The 20,726-nt window shown below is 47.6% G+C and overlaps 1 protein-coding gene and 1 pseudogene across 9 annotated transcripts in view; both read right to left on the bottom strand.

The window, feature by feature from the left end:
- Nucleotides 1-3,908: 3,908 nt before the first annotated feature.
- On the bottom strand, nt 3,909-6,097 carry LOC310823716 (glutamate--cysteine ligase regulatory subunit-like; annotated as a pseudogene). The gene is made up of 5 exons: nt 6,015-6,097; nt 5,681-5,737; nt 5,325-5,536; nt 4,890-5,004; nt 3,909-4,792 (listed from the first exon to the last, which is right to left on the bottom strand). The product of its transcript is annotated as a glutamate--cysteine ligase regulatory subunit-like (transcript).
- A 5,505-nt stretch (nt 6,098-11,602) lies between these two features.
- The window catches only part of LOC310823890 (NACHT, LRR and PYD domains-containing protein 3-like), a 42,093-nt gene continuing 32,969 nt past the window's right edge, over nt 11,603-20,726 (bottom strand). For 5 of the 8 annotated variants that reach the window (XM_083696818.1, XM_083696817.1, XM_083696815.1 and 2 more), the window contains 10 exons: nt 19,622-19,666; nt 17,644-19,366; nt 16,659-16,832; nt 16,041-16,214; nt 15,394-15,567; nt 14,582-14,755; nt 13,936-14,109; nt 13,333-13,506; nt 13,159-13,205; nt 11,603-12,894 (listed from right to left, as the gene is read on the bottom strand). In XM_083696818.1, the coding sequence (XP_083552944.1) occupies nt 12,341-12,894; nt 13,159-13,205; nt 13,333-13,506; nt 13,936-14,109; nt 14,582-14,755; nt 15,394-15,567; nt 16,041-16,214; nt 16,659-16,832; nt 17,644-19,366; nt 19,622-19,666 (3,413 nt within the window). In that variant the 3' untranslated portion in view covers nt 11,603-12,340. The remainder of the gene's footprint in view (nt 12,895-13,158; nt 13,206-13,332; nt 13,507-13,935; nt 14,110-14,581; nt 14,756-15,393; nt 15,568-16,040; nt 16,215-16,658; nt 16,833-17,643; nt 19,367-19,621; nt 19,667-20,726) is intronic. The other 3 variants (XM_083696820.1, XM_083696812.1, XM_083696813.1) reach the window with 3 other exon arrangements.

Below are 20,726 nucleotides of genomic sequence, written 5' to 3'. Positions count from 1 at the left end.
TGTCTCTCTCTCTCTCCCTCCTTCCCTCCCTCCTTTCCTCCTGTCTCTCTCTTCTTTCCCTCCTTTCCTGTCTTCCTTCCTTCCTTCCCTCCTGTCTCTCCCTCCCTCCCTCCTGTCTCTCTCCCTCTCTCCCTCCTTCCCTCCCTCCTGTCTCTCTCCCTCTCTCCCTCCTTCCCTCCCTCCTGTCTCTCTCTCTCCCTCCTTCTCCCCTCCTTCTCCCCTCCCTCCCTCCCTCCCTCCCTCCTGTCTCTCTCTCTCTCTCCTTCTCTCCCTCATTCCCTTCCCTCCTTTCCTGTTTCCTGTCTTCTTTCCTTACTGTCGGCGGAGGAGAAGGTGAGACTCATCCCTCTCTTCCTTCCTTCCTTCCTTCCTTCGTCTCTCTCTGGATGCTCCACACACACACACACACGCACACCCACACACACGCGCGCCCAGAGGCGTCAGTGTTTAGTGAGTCAAGTGACAAAGTGTGTGTGTGAGAGAGAGAGAGGGAGACACACACACACACACACACACACAGATAGACAGACAGACAGACACACTCACACAGACACACACACTCACTCACACACTCACACTGTGGGAGCCTGGTCGACAGGCGCAACAGTGGGTCAACCAATGAGAATAGAAACAGGCGGAAACAGGGGTTGCGGTGAAATCAACGTAGGGTTTTATTTCTAAGGTGCGGGGAAAAGGGAGAGGCGAAAGGCAACTCAAATCTTCACCGGGTTGGCGGTTGGCGCTACGGCGCTCCGCCAGGTTCTTCTTGTTGTCAGAGAGAGAGAGAGAGAGACAGGCCAAAGTTAGTCGGATATCGGGTCTCTGTGGGGCACTGCTCACCGGCTGGGCCATCACAACACACAGACACACACACACACACTCACACACACACTCACTCACACACACACACAGACACACACACACATGCCCAGAGGCGTCAATGTTTAGTGAGTCAAGTGACAACATGTGTGTGTCTGTGTGTGTGTGTGTGTGTGTGTGTGTGTCTGTGTGTGTGTGTGTGTTTGTGTGTGCCCCTGAGACAGGGAGAGAGAGAGGGAGACACACACACACACTCACACATACGCACACTCACACAGACACACACAAAGACACACACTCACACATACACATACACACACATGCCCAGAGGCGTCAATGTTTAGTGAGTCAAGTGACAACGTGTGTGTGGGTGGGTGCTCCTGAGACAAGGAGAGATAGAGGAAGACACACACACACACTCACATACACACAGACACACACACACACACACACACAACTCTCGTCCACTGCTTACCGGTGCAGTATCTATAGCCTTGCTTTCAGCTGAGTCTGGCTCCATCTCCTGGGTGTTTAAGGGTAATTTCTCTGCCTCAGTGGATGCCCTCTGCTCACTAAGCCCAACCGGTGCCCCGGCTTCCATCTCAGGTGGCCCTTCTTCAACACTGACGGTGTCCCTGGCCTCCCCATCCTTTGGCATTTCCTCCGGAGTACATTCCCCTAGTATACAAGCAGCTTTACCCGTCGCTACAGGACCCTTCCCCGGTCTCTGACTTATCTTACTAACTACGTAACTCTGAGTGTGATGTTCAGGCCGGGTAAAGGCCATACTAGTCTCGCCCTCGGCGACATCTCTCTCTCTCTCTCTCTATCCCTGACCTGTCTGTCTGTCCTGGACAAGGGCCTCCTGGAGGAGTTGTACAACTGGGACGAGGTGGGTGTCTGTCTCTGTCTCTGACCTGTCTGTCTGTCCTGGACAAGGGCCTCCTGGAGGAGTTGTACAACTGGGACGAGGTGGGTGTCTGTCTCTGTCTCTGACCTGTCTGTCTGTCCTGGACAAGGGCCTCCTGGAGGAGCGCTACGACTGGGCCGAGGTGGGTGTCTGTCTCTTTCTCTGAACTGTCTGTCTGTCTGATCTGTCTGTCTGTCCTGGACAAGGGCTCCCTGGAGGAGCGCTACGACTGGGCCCAGGTGGGTGTCTGTCTCTGTCTCTGAACTGTCTGTCTGTCTGATCTGTCTGTCTGTCCTGGACAAGGGCCTCCTGGAGGAGCGCTACGACTGGGCCCAGGTGGGTGTCTGTCTCTGTCTCTCCCTGACCTGTCTGTCTCTCTCTCCATGTCCAAGGTGAAACCCCAACAGTAACCAGGTCAACCTGACGTCCTGTTGTGTGATGCCCCCCCGATCTGATGGCCTGTCTGTCTGTCTCTCCCTGACCTGTCTCTCTCTCTCCCGTATCCAAGGTGAAGCCCACCAGTAACCAGTGTAGGAGCCAATTTCTATATTTTTCTTTTGGGACATAAAGTGCTTATTTTCTATGTTGTAATATGTGTGACGGTGATTTCTGTTTAGTGGCTCCCCCTGCAGGTGGAGAGGTCCGTTATTATATAGGAAGTGCCAAGGCTACCAGTAGGGGTTTTTGGCTAGGAAAGCACACAGTCTTTAGACCTTGATCTTGACCTTGACAGCCTGTTTGTTTGTTCGCAAATGGTAGCATATTTTAGCTTACTAGATTGCTTTATAATTTTGATAGCCTGCATTTTGAATATCATTTTTGTGGAAAATGGAACAATAAACCGAAGATCATTTTATTTCAACGTAACTCTCGTCTCCGTTTGTTCTACTAGCGTCTACTACAGCCTACCTAGCCAGACCCTGAGCGATATACAATAGGAAATGTTTTAGTCACTACAACCAGGTCAACCTGGCATCCTGTTGTGTGATGCCCCCCGATCTGACGGTGTACGCCAAGCAGGCGGGGGTCCAGCTACTGACCCACAACGACCTCAAAGGTGGGTGTTTGTCTGGGGGTGTCTGTCTGTGTGTCTCTCTCTCTGTCCCTGACCTGTCTGTCTCTCTCTGACCTGTCTGTCCCCCCTCTAACCTAACCTCCCTCTTCATCTGAGCTGTCTGTCTCTCTCTGACCTGACTCTCTCTCTCCCTCCCTCTCTTTCCATGTCTGTCTCTCCCTCTAACCTGTCTCTCTCTCTCTCTCCTTCCAGAGCTCATCTCGGCGGCGGGCTTCCAGGAGGCGCTGTCTCTCTCTCTCTGACCTGTCTGTCTCCCCTCTAACCTGTCTCTCTCTCTCCCTCCCCCCCTCTCCCTCTGAGCTGTCTGTCTGTCTTTGACCTGTCTCTCTGTCGTCTTCCAGAGCTCATCACGTCGGCGGGCTTCCAGGAGGCGCTCCGTGATGACCGCGGCGACCGTAACCGCGGTGACGCGGCGTCGGCCTGGCGCCTCCGCTGGGTCCTGCGCTACACCATCATCGTCAAGAGCCGCGGCATCATCAAGGCCAAGGGCTACCTGGTCCACGCCACCCGGGTAGCGTAGCGTAGCATAGTCTGGTGTAGTCGAGGCTAGCCTAGTGTAGTGTAGCCTTAGCGTAGCATCGTGTAGCCTTGGTTAGCCTGGTTAGCGTTTGCCGGACGGCGCTTGGGTTTAGCCACGCTTAGGGTTAGGTTAGGTACGCTAGGGTTAGCTCATAGCGGCTAACGTGAACCAGACATTGGTTGGTTGGTTGGGGCCTGCTGTTAGCGCTGATGTTGAAGTGCCTGTCTGTATGTCTGTCTGTGTCTGTCTGTCTGTCAGTCAGAGTACGCTAGGTAGCAGCTAGGTGGCTACACACACCCACACACACACATTTGATTGAATTGATGACCCCCCTGCACTAACCCTAACCCTAGAGACCTCTTCACCCCCACCACCCCCCTGTACTAACCCTAACCCTAGAGACCTCTTCACCACCACCACCCCCCTGTACTAACCCTAACCCTAGAGACCTCTTCACCCCCACCACCCCCCTGTACTAACCCTAACCCTAGAGACCTCTTCACCCCCACCACCCCCCTGTACTAACCCTAACCCTAGAGACCTCTTCACCCCCACCACCCCCCTGTACTAGGGTTAACCCTAACCCAAAACAGAAAACATGTGTGTGACATACCCATCATTTAAAAAATCAAAATCTTTTCCCGCTTGACTTTTTCTCGGCAACGGTTAACCCTAAACCTAACCCCTAACTGTCCTCACGAGCTGATAGGGAGTTAGGGTTAGGTTTAGTGGGGGTGAAGAGGTCTCTAGGGTTAGGGTTGGTACAGGGGGGTAGTGGGGGGGTCACAGACGCCCTACAGGGATAGGGTCAGGGTATCAACCAGACGCCACCCCCTCCCTCCCTTTTTAATGAAATAACCAAAACGACATCATCTGTTTTTTTTTAATCCATGAATTATTTTATTAGTCATCAATTCAATCAAATGTGTGTGGGTGTGAGTAGCCACCTAGCTGCTACCTAGCATGTTTTAGCCACCTAGCCGCTAGCTAGTGTACTCTGACAGACAGGCAGACAGGCACTTCAACATCAGCGCTAACAGCAGGCCCCAACCAACGTCTGGTTCACGTTAGCCGCTATGAGCTAACCCTAGCGTGGCTAAACCCGTAGCTAAGCCTTTCAACTGAACCTAGGTGTCGTCCGGCATACGCTAACCAGGCTAACCAAGGCTACACGATGCTACGCTAAGGCTAGGCCGCACCAGGCTATGCTACGCTAAGGCTACACTACACTAGGCTATCCTCGACTACACCAGACTATGCTATGCTACCCGGGTGGCGTGGACCAGGTAGCCCTTGGCCTTGATGATGCCGCGGCTCTTGACGATGATGGCGTAGCGCAGGACCCAGCGGAGGCGCCACGCCGACGCCGCGTCACCACGGTCATCACGGTCGGTGTCGCCGTGGGACGCCGTTGCTAATGCCGCGCTCTCACGGAGCGCCTCCTGGAAGCCCGCCGACGTGATGAGCTCTGGAAGACGACAGAGACAGACAGCTCAGATGGAGAGGGAGGTTAGGTTAGAGGGGGGATAGACAGGTCAGAGAGAGACACACAGACAGACACCCACCTTTGGGGTCGTTGTGGGTCAGTAGCTGGACCCCCGCCTGCTTGGCGTACGCTGTCAGATCGGGGGGCATCACACAACAGGATGCCAGGTTGACCTGGTTACTGGTGGGCTTCACCTTGAATACGGAAGAGAGAGAGAGAGAGAGACACTGTTAACTGCTTGGTTGGGACAGAGAGAGACAGACAGTTGACGTACGCCCTCAGGTTGACCTGGTTACTGGTGGGGTTTCACCTTGGACATGGAGAGAGAGACAGATACCCCCAGCCCAGGACAGACAGACAGACACCCACCTGGGCCCAGTCGTAGTGCTCCTCCAGGAGGCCCTTGTCCAGGACAGACAGACAGGTCAGAGACAGACACCCACCTGGTCCCAGTCGTACAACTCCTCCAGGAGGCCCTTGTCCAGGAAAGACAGACAGACAGACAGACACCCACCTGGGCCCAGTCGTGCAGCTCCTCCAGGAGGCCCTTGTCCAGGTCCGACGTCCCGATGGCGACCACCTTCCCGGACGCTACCAGCGTTTCCAAGACAACCCACGCCGGCCGCAGGTCCGAGAGGGTCTGGGGGGCGTGGTCGTCCCCCGGGGGGCCGGGAGGGGGCGCCAGGATGACCGAGTCGAGTTGGGAGAGGGCGAGAGTAAGACAGGCTGTTGGGGGGGAGGGAGACAGGTTAGAGGTCCGAGAGGGTCTGGGTGTGGGGGGGGGGATGTTGTCCTCCTGGTCGCCAGGGTGAGGGTGAGACAGGCTGTGGAGGGGAGAGACAAACAGACAGGCAGGCAGGCAGGACTCACCCAGGTCGACAGCCTGTCTGATGCACGACTGGTCCGACTCGCACAGGAACAGCTTGACTGCAACGACAACGTTAGCCTGGGTTAACGTGTGGTCGCGTCGTGTGTAATCATGGGCTGGTATCGTTTGTTAGCCCTGGGTTAGCGTGTGTTATCGTGGTGCGTGTGAGCCGGTGTTAGCATGCACTAGCATTTATTAGCATGTGTTATCGTGGTGTGTGTTAGCGTGCGGCAGCATGTGGTGGCGGTATCATGTGTTAGCCTGCGTTAGCCTGCGTGAGCCTGCCTTAGCCTGCATTAGCGTAGCGTTAGCCTGCGTTAGCTTGTCGTAGCGTACCAGACACCTTCAGCTCCTCCCTCTCCTCCGGTGGTCTCGGCCGCCTGGGGGGTGGAGCAGTCCAGGACGTCAGACTCCTGGAGAGACAGACAGGTTAGAGAGAGAGAGAGACAGGTAAACAGACAGAAAGGTTATAGAGAGAGACAGACAGGCGTGATGGCCGGAACAGTCCAGGACGTCAGACTCCTGGAGAGACAGACAGGTCTGAGAGACAAACAGGTTCAGGACAGACAGATTACAGAAAGACAGACAGGCGTGCCTGGGGGGGGGGGAGCAGTCCAGGACGTCTGACTCCTGGACAGACAGACAGGTTAGAGAGAGAGAGACAGGTTAGAGACAGACCAGACTAGTCGAACCAGAGAGAGAGATTAGCTGACCTCAGCAGAACCTCCCTCCCTGTTTAACCCCCCCCCCTCTCTGCCTCCCCCCCGTCTCCCTGCCTGTGTGTGTGTCTCCCTCTCTCTCTCCCTGTCTCAGGAGCACCCACCCACACACACGTTTTAGATTAGATTCAACTTTATTGTCATTGTGCAGAGTACAAGTACAGAGACAACGAAATGCAGTTAGCGTCTAACCAGAAGTGCAAAATAGCAGAAAGTGCAATGAACAGTATTTACAGGTAGTGCAATATATGAGCAGTAAGTAGTGCAGTATATGAATTAGCAGTAGCATTATAGCATTATAGCAGAATAAATAGTTCCAGTATGAACAGTGTAGCAGCATATGAGCTGTATGGGTAATGCAGTCTAGCAGTATATATGTGTATTAACAGGAGAGCATGACTTCAGTAATGGAAAAAAGAACTCTGAGCAAACTGCTCACCATCATGGACAATGAAGGTCACCCACTGTACCACACCATCATCCAGCAGAAGAGCTTGATCAGCTGGAGGCTACGAGCACTGACAAGCAAAACTGACAGACTGACTAAATCATTTGTCCCCAGAGCCATACAACTCTACAACATGTCAATCAAGGGCAAAGAGATGGACTTCTCTGCATAACCTCCACCCTCTGTATCACATCACCATCATGTATCATGTCACTGTTTCACCTCATTATCTACAATGTTTACTAGCTATGCTAGGTCTCATACAGAGCCCCTACCTCCCTCCACCAGCCGGGACTAAATGCACTTTAAAAATAGTCCATATTTATGTAGCCCGTATTTAGTTTTTAGTATTTAATGCTATAATTGCACCTTACCTTTTAGCACCTCACCTAACTGCAAAGACATTTACAACTGCACCTCGCCTGTATAAAATACTGCTAATGTTGTATGTGTATGTTATGTGTGATACCCCTATGTCTGTACGCTACTTGGAACCTGAATTTCCCCCTGGGATAAATAAAGTTTCTATCTATCTATCTCAGTAACATGAGGTAGATAGCAGAATAAATATAAATATGAAGTTGTCACTTGACTCACTAAACACGGGTGTGTCTGTGTGAGTGTGTGTGTCTCCCTCTCTCAGGAGCACCCACACACACACACACACGTTGCCACTTGACTCACTAAACATTGACGCCTCTGGGCGCGTGAGTGTGCCTGTATGTGGGTGTGCGTGTCTGTGCGTGTGGAGCATCCAGAGAGAGACGAAGGAAAGGAGGGAGGGAAGAGAGGGATGAGTCTCACCTTCTCCTCCGCCGACAGTAAGGAAAGAAGACAGGAAACAAGAAAGGAGGGAAGGGAATGAGGGAGAGAAGGAAGGAGAGAGAGAGACAGGAGGGAGGGAGGTAAGGAAGACAAGAAAGGAGGGAAGGAAGAGAGAGACAGGAAAGGAGAGAGAGAAGAGAGGGATGAGTCTCACCTTCTCCCCGGCCGACGGCGTCTCGGAGGACCAGTCACTCAGCGTGGCGCGGATACAGTCCTGGAGCTACGGCAACAACAGACAGACAGGTCAGATGGAGAGACAGACAGGTCAGAGACAGCGTGGCGCGGATACAATCCTGGAGCTGGAGGGCAACAACAGGTCAGACAGACAGACAGAAAATGACAATAAAACGACATATTTAGTATTTATTTAATCACATTCATAATACACACACACACGGTCAGTTCGTTAGAGCCAGTTAGCATTCGCCTTTAGCACCCCGTCAACACTGCACTCGGTAGGTAAATTCGTTAGCCCCGTTAGCATTAGCCTTTAGCACCCCGTCAACACTGCACTCGGTAGGTAAATTCGTTAGCTTCGTTAGCTCCAGTTAGCATTAGCCTTTAGCACCCCGTCAACACTGCACTCGGTAGGTAAATTCGTTAGCTTCGTTAGCCCCGTTAGCATTAGCCTCTAGCCTCCCGACCCCCCCCCCCCCGCCCTTCTTACCTCCTCACTCGGGGACGACGGACACTTCTTCTTCAGCCGGCTCCGGTTGACGAGGTTCCCGGTGTGGAGGTTGAGCGTCGTGGCCCGGGTCAGAAACGAGGTCCGGGTACCGGTACCAGAGGAGGAGCCGGAGGAGCCGGTCCCAGAGCCGCCGGAGGAGCCGGTCCCAGAGCCGCCGGAGGAGCCGGTCCCAGAGCCGCCGGAGGAGCCGGTCCCAGAGCCGCCGGAGGAGCCGGTCCCAGAGCCGCCGGAGGAGACGGTCCCAGAGCCGCCGGAGGAGCCGCCGGAGACGGTCCCAGAGCCGCCGAAGGAGCCGGTAGAGGAGACGGTACCACCGGGGGAGACGGTCCCAGAGGACCCGCTACGGGTACCAGAGGAGCCGCCGGTGTCGGTGGTTTCCATGGTGTCTGTCTCCCCTTCTCTCGCAAAGAAGAAGTAAATGTCGTAAAGATATAATAATAATAATAAAAAGATATCGTAAAATGAGGGAGGGGTGGGGTTGTCTAGCAACGAGGAACAGTTGGTGGGTTTGAGGGAATGTCGTAAAGGAAAAGAAAATGTCGGAAAGGGACGGGATATGGTGGGTTACCTAGCAACGAGGGGGTGGGGAGAGTGTGTGTGTGGTTTGAAGGACTGTCGTAAAAATATTTTTTCAAAACAAATACGAACGGTGGAGGGAAAGGGGGGGGGTTGCCTAGCAACGAGGGGGTGGGTTTGAGGGAATGTCGAGTAATGATGACACGACGCGTTTCCACACACACACACACACACGGTCAGTTCGTTAGAGCCAGTTAGCATTAGCCTTTAGCACCCCGTCAACACTGCACTCGGTAGGTAAATTCGTTAGCTTCGTTAGTTAGCCCCGTTATCATTAGCCTCAGAGCCGGTAGAGGAGACGGTACCACCGGGGGAGACGGTCCCAGAGGACCCGCTACGAGTACCAGAGGAGCCGCCGGTGTCGGTGGTGGTGGTGGTTTCCATGGTGTCTGTCTCCCCTTCTCTCGTAAAGAAGAAGTAAATGTCGTAAAGATATAATAATAATAATAATAATAATAATAATAATAGTAAATGTCGTAAAATAAGGGAGGTTGGTGTGTTTGAGGGAATGTCGTAAAGGAAAAGAAAATGTCGGAAAGGGACGGGATATGGTGGGTTGCCTAGCAACGAGGAGGTGGGTTTGAAGAGCCTAACTACATGGTTTTACTAGCCCTAGGGTTAGGGTTAGGGTTTAGGGTTAGGGTTAAAGTTAACTCATCCCCTAGGGTTAGGGTCAGGGTCAGGGTTTAGGGTTAGGGTCAGGGTCAGGGTTAGGGTTAGGGTCAGGGTCAGAGTCAGGTTCAGGGTCAGAGTTAGGGTCAGGGTCAGGGTTAGAGTAAGGGTTAGGGTCAGGGTCAGAGTCAGGTTCAGGGTCAGGGTCAGGGTTAGAGTCAGGGTTAGGGTCAAGGTTAACTCGTCTCCTAGGCCTGTCTGCACATTTGGGTTGTCATGACGTTGCTAAGTGAAGTGTTAACACTGGAAAGAAAACGTCCCCTTTGGTTTCCACTGATGTTCTATTATACTAAGATTATATTACACTGATGTTCTATTACACTAATGTTCTATTACACTAATGTTCTATTATACTAATGTTCTATTACACTAATGTTCTATTACATAAATGTTCTATTACACTAATGTTCTATTACACTAATGTTCTATTACACTGTTCTATTACACTAATGTTCTATTATACTAATGTTCTATTACACTAATGTTCTATTACATAAATGTTCTATTACACTAATGTTCTATTACACTGTTCTATTACACTAATGTTCTATTATACTAATGTTCTATTACACTAATGTTCTATTACATAAATGTTCTATTATACTAATGTTCTATTACACTAATGTTCTATTACATAAATGTTCTATTACACTAATGTTCTATTACACTAACGTTCTATTACACTGTTCTATTACACTAATGTTCTATTACACTAATGTTCTATTACACTGGTGTTCTATTACACTGTTCTATTACACTGATGTTCTATTACACTGATGTTCTATTACACTAACGTTCCATTACATTGTTCTATTACACTGTTCTATTACACTGATGTTCTATTACACTGTTCTATTACACTAATGTTCTATTACACTGATGTTCTATTACACTGATGTTCTATTACACTGTTCTATTACACTGATGTTCTATTACACTAATGTTCTATTACACTAATGTTCTATTACACTAATGTTCTAATACACTGATGTTCTATTACACTAATGTTCTATTACACTGTTCTATTACACTGATGTTCTATTACACTAATGTTCTATTACACTGATGTTCTATTACACTAATGTTCTATTACACTGATGTTCTATTACACTGATGTTCTATTACACTGTTCTATTACACTAATGTTCTATTACACTGTTCTATTACACTGATGTTCTATTACACTGTTCCATTATAAAAGATCTGTGATGTTATAAAGAATATTTCAGGTTCAAATTCTGGGTTTTTAGGATCCAGTGCTTATTGCTAACTGGCTGGATTCTAATCTCTCTGTTGTTGTAATACTAGTAAATGACCACCAGGTGGTGCCCCCATCTGAGGGCTAGAGGTCTGGGGGATAGGGGTCTGGGGGTCTGGGGGTCTGGGGGTCTGGAGGTCTGGGGGTCTGGGGGTCAGAGGTACTGCAGGGGACAGGTGAAGTCTTCTCATGAGAGCCACGCCTCCCATGGCAAGGAGCGGTACTGCAGGGGACAGGTGAAGTCTTCTCATGAGAGCCATGCCTCCCATGGCCGGGAGCGGTACTGCAGGGGACAGGTGAAGTCTTCTCATGAGAGCCATGCCTCCCATGGCAGGGAGAGGTACTGCAGGGGACAGGTGAAGTCTTCTCATGAGAGCCATGCCTCCCATGGCAGGGAGCGGTACTGCAGGGGACAGGTGAAGTCTTCTCATGAGAGCCATGCCTCCCACAGCCCACAGACAGAGAGGAGAAAAGCAGCCTGCACCTTGGCTGCCCCTCACAATGTCACATGATGCATAGATATTACTGTACTAGATGATTACTATATAAAAATGAAGGAATACATGGAAAGTGAAGTTCAGAACATGAACAGCGCCTTCTGAAGGTATTCAGACCCCTTCACTTTTTACACATTTTCTTGTGTTATAGAGTAAATTTGAAATGGATTCAATTTAAAGAATTTGCCATCAATCCACACACAATACCCCAGAATGACAAAGCGAAAACACGATTTTTGACATTTCAGTACATTTATTAAAAGTGAAATACAAAAATACCTCATGGACAGAAATATTCAGACTTTTTGCTTTGACAGTCTTAAAATTAGTTAAAATGCAAAAATGTCATCAACAAATCACTCAATAAGTTGAATTGAGTACATCTTAATGCAAGGATAATAGTTCATGTCATTTCGGAATGAATATCTTTGTTTTTATAGGGTCTCTGATTTGCATAGGAATCAATTACACACTGTGTAGATTAGGATGTTCTGAAGACACTGTCCATATTGTACCGACAGAGAAGGAGAGCTGTCTTCACATCCACTCCCTGCTATCTTACACACAGCAACGTAATCCAGCATCACAACTCAAACACCCAATCTAACCAACTCTTATATACATCCAGACACTCTCTCCTGTGTTATTCTCAGAGTTCATCATCAGTCTGATTTGATCATCTAATCATTCATCTGGATTGTTTCACTATCAGTTGCATTTCCATCAAAAACAAACAAACATATATAAACAAATATATACATATTTTCTGTACCTGTAGTCTATTTCACTATCAGATGCATTTTTTAATAATTATATATATATATATATATATATACAGTAAGAAAAAATATAACTACACACAACACACAACACCCTACACACTGGGAGAGAGAACATCTGTACCTCCAACATCTCAGTGAAAACACACCACTATCCAACTGCATCATGTTCTGATCCGTCATCTTTGAGCCTTTGGTGTTCAGTGTGATCTCCCTGAGACTACTTTACACAGGGTCACTGAAGAGCCCACAAACCCAATCCCAAACCCTGGGTAGAGGGGCTCAGTGAATGTGGAGTGGAATGTGTGCAGGAGGGTCCGTGTGTCAGAGGAGACGCTGTAGAAGGACAGAGTGCCGGCCGGCCAGTCCAGATACACTCCTACTCTGTGGGAGCCAGAGGAGGGGACAGGTATGACAGTCTTCTTCTTATTGTGCCAGGCGGAGTAACTGTTACCAGAGCAGAACAGCCTCCAGGACTTGTCATTGAATCCCAACCCACAGTCAACACCCCTTCCTCTCCTGCTGATTCCTTTATATGTCACTCCTATATGAGCCCCTCCCCCACTCCTCTCTACCTCCCAGTAACAGCGCCCAGTCAGACCCTCTCTACACAGCACCTGTGACCAGGAGTCAAATCTCTCTGGGTGATCAGGATACGGCTGCTTCTCTGTCTCCAGTGTCACCTTTCTGTTCTCCTCAGACAGAGAGAGGAGTCTGTGTGCTGTGTTTGGGTCCAGTGTGAGCTCACAGGCATCTGATTGAGAGGGCAATAATAATCATCAAATCAATACAATTGAATAAATTACAATATTCACAATGTGATCTTGTTAGGGAAACATTCTTTTCACATAATATTACTTATTAATTAAAAATGTTTTATAAGGGATACAACGAATTCACATTTACTAATATTTTAGATTTACATATGAATACAATACTGGTGCTCTGTTTGAACTCTGCTGTACCCTGGTTCTTGAGTAATATCACAGTCCTATTCTCTACAGCGATGGTGACTTACATTTGATCAGCCCAGGTTTGAGCCTGCACTCTCCACCATGGTCCACACTATATCAACCACAGAAGAACCCACAGTGGTTGAATGACACACTCACAATCATGTGGAAAATAGATACTGTGCATTAATCTCATTGATATGTCCAGCCACATATTCAGCCACATATTCAGCCTTTACCTGAGTGTCTGTAGTTTACAGAGTGGATCTTTCTGTTCAGCAGAGAGCAGCGCCAGTCCTGAGTCTCCTGGGTGATTGTAGCTGAGGTCCAGCTCTCTCAGGTGGGAGGGATTAGACCTCAGAGCTGAAGCCAGAGAAACACAGCCTTCCTCTGGGACTCCACAGCCTGACAACCTGGGGAAATAGTGTCACTCCATCTGATATCAAGAATCTGATTATTCCTCTCTAATGTACATGTGCAGCTTTAAATCCTCTTCATTTGCCAGTTGAAAGACCACATGTGAATGAGGAATACAAATAAATACATGCAGACAAACGATCACAGAGCGTGCAGACAGAGCAGCCCCCCCTCCCACCTCACACACACACACACACACACACACACACACACACACACCACACACACACACACACACACACACACACACACACACACACAGACACACACATGCACACACTATAGTAATTGATTGGAAGATAATGTACATTGTCTGTCTCAATTATTGACCCTTTCAGTGCAAGTATCATTGATTCCATAGAATGATAATGTAACATACACTTAGGAATGATGTGTCTGACAACAAGAATAGTCTCATATCTCACCTCAGTGTCTGTAGTTGACAGTGTGGACTCCCCAGTCCAGCAGAGAGCAGCTTCTCCCCCCCGTCACCTAGATCATTATTACTGAGGTCCAGCTCTCTCAGGTGGCAGGAGTCTGAGCTGAGAGCTGAGGCCAACGCTTCACAGCATCTCTCTGTGAGGTGACATCCATTCAGCCTGAATGAGGAATACAAATAAATACATGAAGCCAAACGATCACTGTGGGGCATTATGATAAGAATTCATGAGTGAGAGTTACAATTGCGGAAGCAACAGGGGAGCAATTAACCATGGATACATTTGAAGTCACTGGATTTCTACGTCTGGTATAATGAATTTGCTTGCTATTGGGTTAGTGCAGTATTGTGGAGTCCCATGAGCTGATCTAAGGCCAGGTGGGTCAGGATTTGAATAGTGCAAACATATTCAGAGAGTGCAGACAGAGCAGCCCCCCCTGCCACCACACACACACACACACACACACACACACACACACACACACTATATAGTAATTGATTGGAAGATAATGTACATTGTCTGTCTCAATCATTAAGCCTTTCTGTGCAACTATCATTGATTCCATAGAATGATAATGTAACATACACTTAGGAATGATGCGTCTGGCAACAAGAATAGTCTCAGACCTCACCTCAGTGTCTGTAGTTGGCAGTGTGGACTCCCCAGTCCAGCAGAGAGCAGCTTCTCCCCCCCGTCACCTAGATCATTATAACTGAGGTCCAGCTCTCTCAGGTGGCAGGAGTCTGAGCTGAGAGCTGAGGCCAACGCTTCACAGCATCTCTCTGTGAGGTGACATCCATTCAGCCTGAATGAGGAATACAAATAAATACATGCAGCCAAACGATAACTGTGTTGCATTATGATAAGAATTCATGAGTGAGATTTACAGTTGCTCTTAACAAGGGAGCAATTAACCATGGATACATTTGTAGTGACAGGATTTCTACGTCTGGTATAATGTATTTGCTTGCTATTGGGTTACTGCAGTATTGTGTAGTCCCATGAGCTGATCTAAGGCCAGGTGGGTCAGGATTTCAGGAGAGTAAAGTTATTCAGACAGTGCATTCAGAGCAGCCCCCCCTGCCACCACACACACACGCACACGCGCACACACACGCACACACACACACGCACAGACACACAAACACACACACACACAATCACACACACACACACACAGACATACACACACACACACACAATCACACACACACACACACACACACACACACACACACACACACACACAGACATACACACACAGACATACACACACACAAAAACAAACACACACATTATATAGTAATTGATTGGAAGATAATGTACATTGTCTGTCTCAATCATTGACCATTTCTGTGCAAGTATCATTGATTCCATAGAATGATAATGTAACAGACACTTAGGAATGATGTGTCTGACAACAAGAATAGTCTCAGACCTCACCTCAGTGTCTGTAGTTGACAGTGTGGACTCCTCAGTCCAGCAGAGAGCAGTTTCACCCCCCCGTCACCTAGATCATTATTACTGAGGTCTAGCTCTCTCAGGTGGCAGGAGTCTGAGCTGAGAGCTGAGGCCAACGCTTCACAGCATCTCTCTGTGAGGTCACATCCATTCAGCCTGAATGAGGAATACAATTAAATACATGAAGCCAAACCATCACTGTGGTGCATTATGATAAGAATTCATGAGTGAGAGTTATAGTTGCTCTCAACAGGGGAGCAATTAACCATGGATACATTTGTAGTCACTTGATTTCTATGTCTGGTATAATGTATTTGCTAGCTATTGGATCAGTGCAGTATTGTGTAGTCCCATGAGCTGATCTGAGGCCAGGTGGGTCAGGATTTCAGGAGAGTAAAGTTATTTAGACAATGCAGGCAGAGCAGCCCCCCTGCCACCACACACACACACGCACACACACACACACACACACACAAACACGTTATATAGTAATTGATTGGAAGATAATGTACATTGTCTGTCTCAATCATTGACCCTTTCTGTGCAAGTGTCATTGATTCCATAGAATGATAATGTAACAAACACTCAGGAATGATGTGTCTGGCAACAAGAATAGTCTGAGACCTCACCTCAGTGTCTGTAGTTGACAGTGTGGACTCCCCAGTCCAGCAGAGAGCAGCTTCACCCCCCCGTCACGTAGATCATTATGACTGATGTCCAGCTCTCTCAGGTGGCAGGAGTCTGAGCTGAGAGCTGGGGCCAACGCTTCACAGCATCTCTCTGTGAGGTAACATCCATTCAGCCTGAATGAGGAACACAAATAAATACATGCAGCCAAACGATCACTGTGGTGCAAGAATTCATGAGTGAGAGTTATAGTTGCTCTCTACAGGGGAGCAAGCAACCATGGATACATTTGTAGTCACTGGATTTCTACGTCTGGTATCATGTATTTGCTAGCTATTGGGTTAGTGCAGTTTTGTGGAGTCCCATGAGCTGATGGTCAGGATTTGAGGAGGGCAAACATATTCAGAGAGTGAAGACAGAGCAGCCCCCCCTGTCACCATACACACACACACACACACACACACACACACAGACAAACAGTAATTGATTGGAAGATAATGTAAATTGTCTGTTTCACTTATTGAGCCGTTCTGGACAAGTATCATTGATTCCATAGAATGATAATGTAACAGACACTTAGGAATGATGTGTCTGGCAACAAGAATAGTTTTAGACCTCACCTCAGTTTCTGTAGTTGACAGTGTGGACTCCCCAGTCCAGCAGAGAGCAGCTTCACCCCCCCGTCACCTAGATCATTATAACTGAGGTCCAGCTCTCTCAGGTGGCAGGAGTCTGAGCTGAGAGCTGAGGCCAACGCTTCACAGCATCTCTCTGTGAGGTCACATCCATTCAGCCTGAATGAGGAATAAATACAAGCATGAAGTCATTTTGACTTAGATTAAAATTTACTTATGTGATGTGTTCTATCATTTCCAATTGCATTTCACGCACCTAATTACCATATAATTACATTTTCGTCCAAAACCCTTAAATGGGCTGTTTTGGTATTTTAACATATTTCACTACAACATGTTTTCTAATCATTTCACTTAGTTTTAAAGGCGAGATCATCATGTATCCATATTTCTCATGCCTTAAATGATGGATAGAGCTTTCAGTTGGAGATGAGTGGCGAGCTCCTTCCCACTGCACCAACTGTAAACTCACTGGCTAGAGAACTGACTCATTCCACTTTCACTAAAATAAAGCTGACAAACTCATTAGCTGAACTATGAACACAGCCAGCCATGTTATTATATACGCTACTGATGTTATTTGCTTAATGTCAGAACAAAAGTCTTCATTTGATCCGCGGTGTGAGTATCTGTGGTACCGCAAGTGGAATGCGATAGTCATTAGGTTAAAAACAGATTCAACGTCAGGAGTGGATTTCTCCAAACCAGTGTTCAGTATTCCGACTGGAACTGGCTCTTTCTACCTCATTATTGGGAGTCGAGACACAAAGCGACTGAACATGATAGATCAAGTCAAATATTTGTGTGTCAATAAAACATGAAAGATAAGTGTACAATCATTTAATGAATGACTTTTGACCATGTGATCAAAATAACAATAATAATAATAATAATCCGTAAATCATAATAAGTGATCACATACTCCATTCATCGCCCAAGTATCAATACAGTGTTTTGTCCATCTACTTACAGTGCCGTCTTAGAGGCTGTGACCACTGGCAGCAGCCTCAGAAGACCCTCTTCTGATTTGGAGTACTTCTTCAGGTCAAACACATCCAGCTCCTCTTCTGAAGTCAGCAACACAAAGACCAGAGCTGACCACTGTGCAGGTGAGAGTTGGGTTTCTGAGAGACGTCCTGAGCTCAGGTAGCTTTGGATCTCCTCCACTAGAGAACGGTCATTCATCTCATTCAGACAGTGGAACAGATTGATGCACCTCTCTGGAGAGGGATTCTTCCTGATCTTCTTCTTGATATACTTGACTGTTTCCTTATTGGTCTGTGAGCTGCTTCCTGTCTGTGTCAGAAGGCCTCGTTGGAGATTGGACTGATTGGACTCCAGTGAGAGGCCCAGGAGGAAGCGCAGGAATAGATCAAGGTGACCATTCTCACTCTGTAAGGCCTTGTCCACTGCACACTTGTGCAAGTCAAACAGAGGTTTGCGTCTGAGTGATGACCAAAACTTCCAGTGTGAGGATTTGTCCAGTGGATTCTCATTCCTGTTGCTGAATGTGAGGAACACATATAAAGCAGCAAGAAACTCCTGGATGCTCAGATGCACAAAGGTGAACACCGGCCTCCGACTGGTCCTCCCCTCCATCTTAAAGATCTGAGTGCATAAACCTGAGTACACTGACGCCTCTCTGACATGAATGCCACTCGTTCTCAAGTCTTCCTCATAGAAGATCAGATGTCCCTTCTGCAGCTGACGGAATGCCAACTGTCCAAGCTGAAGAATAATTGTTCCTGTGGGAATCTTCTCTTCATTCATTTTGTCAATCTGAGATTCCAGGAAGTCTATGTAGATCTCAGTCAGAGTCTTGGGCATCTCTCCTCTCTCTGCTCCACCCAATAGTCTCTCTAGAACACTGGCTATGAGCCAACAGAACATTGGTATGTGGCACATGATGTGGAGGCTCCTCGATGACTTCACATGGACGATGATTCTTTTGGCCAGGTTCTCATCACTGATTCTTTTCCTGAAGTAGTCCTCCTTCTGTTTTTCATCAAACCCCCGTATCTCTGTCCATTGGTCAATGTACTTTCGGGGAATCTGATTGGCTGCAGCAGGTCGGGAGGTTATCCAGATGAGGGCAGAGGGGAGGAGCTCTCCTGCGATGAGGTTTGTGATCAGGACATCAATGGAGGCCCGCTCTGTCTCGTCTCTCAGAACTTTTTTGAAGTTCAGAGGCAGTCGACTCTCGTCCAGGCCATCAAAGATGAACAGAATATTAGATTCCTTTCCCAGAGTCTTGATTGGTTTCATTTCAGGGAAGGATTCATGAAGCATTTCAATCAGACTGCGGTCTTCTTCTTCTTTGTCAGGATTCATTTGGTGAAAAGGAAGCAGAAACAAGAAATCAATGTGCTTGTTCTCATTTCCTTCTGCCCAGTCCAGAACAGTCTTCTGCACACAGAACGTCTTTCCCACTCCAGCGATGCCAAGCGTCAGCACTTTTTTTTTTTGGTCAGGCCGGGGTTTGAAAATGTTGCTGGTCTTGATGGTCTTTCCTGTGGCTGGGGTTATGGATTGAATACGTGTGACTTCATGCTCAGTACTGACCCCTCCCCAGGCCCCCTCGATCATGTGCAGCTCTGTGTAGGTGTTGTTATCGATGCGAGTACCTTCCGTTGACGTCCCCTCATGTATCTTATTAACCCTCTTCTTGTAAAAGGATTTCAGTTCATCTTGAACTGCAACACAGAGTTCATTCTTCAATATTGTCAATATTGTGATTTTTATCAATATTATTGTGATTACTATCATTGAAATCTAATTCATCATTACCGCTTTTACTAGACCTCAGATGCAGGTTAGAATGTGAATGTGTGTGTGTGTGTGTGTGTGTGTGTGTGTGTTGGTATTGTTATTAATCAGAGTGAGTTGCTTTTGCATTCATTTATACAAATTCAGTCTTTTAACTCTGACAACACAAACGTGGAACTGACCTTTATTCCATTTCAGTTTGTCTCGACCTGACAGTTGCTCTGTATCTGGAAAAATCAACAATTCAGTTATTCTTCTATGATATTGTCATCATATCTCATTGTTGTTATACTGATCACTTTTATTATCACTAGTAATCAACCCAATCAACACTATATGATGAGAAGCCAGCTAGAACATGAAAACAGGCACAGCTCCAATGTGTTTGTGTGTGTGCAACCGACACAGACGACAACTTTTTGGGCTTTGAGAAGACATCCCAGGATACATCATCGAGGACTAAAACATGAGACACAGAAGCAGCTACGACAACACTGGCCTGATGAGGATGCAGGGGAAACCTGCTGCTCTTGACTTGACAATTCTGTGTCACATTCACAATGTACAAAATGGCTGCCATGGGTAAGGACATACTTATTTTGACTGTTAAAGCGAAGTCACAAATGGCTTAACAGTATGTATCAGGTGTCATGCTGCCAGAAGCTGTATGCCACCGAAAAAGCCAGCAATTGGTGCATGTGCGATTATTTAAACTTTGGGAGTGAGTTTTTCACTTTTTCAATTCAGTAACAGTCACCCCTCTGAACTCACTCCACAGCGACCCCAGCCGTTGACATAAGCACAACTGCAGATCTGAGTCACGGCACCAATACAACCGGCGTCACGCTGCCACACACAGTATGGCTTTCTCGTACACAAGCTAACACAAGTCTCAAATCTGTGTCCTCTGTATTGCCACCACACTTTACTGCCCACCGAAGCACCCAATGTTAACCAGCTATGCCACAGATAAGCTGAATGGCACGGATGGGTGTATTTCAACTTGAGGAGTGACTTTATCATCTCAACTCGGTTACATACACAGGCTTTTACACTGCTAAGCTTGAACACACTGTGGACCTGATTGCTAGTGCAGTTAGACAGGTGTTGCTATCAATAGTCACAATTCACAAGCATTCCCATGTGATGGCAAGTTGGTTTATTGAGAATGGTGACAAGATTTTTACTAATGTGCCGAATACATCAAATATTGTTGTTATGCAGAAATGGTTTGTTTTCCAAACCAGGTATTTATGTATTTATCTATGTATGTTAGTATATATGTAC

Source organism: Argentina silus (genome assembly GCF_951799395.1).
Source record: "Argentina silus genome assembly, chromosome: Y".
NCBI classification, from domain to species: domain Eukaryota; kingdom Metazoa; phylum Chordata; class Actinopteri; order Argentiniformes; family Argentinidae; genus Argentina; species Argentina silus.
This window is presented reverse-complemented; position numbering and strand designations above follow the sequence as displayed.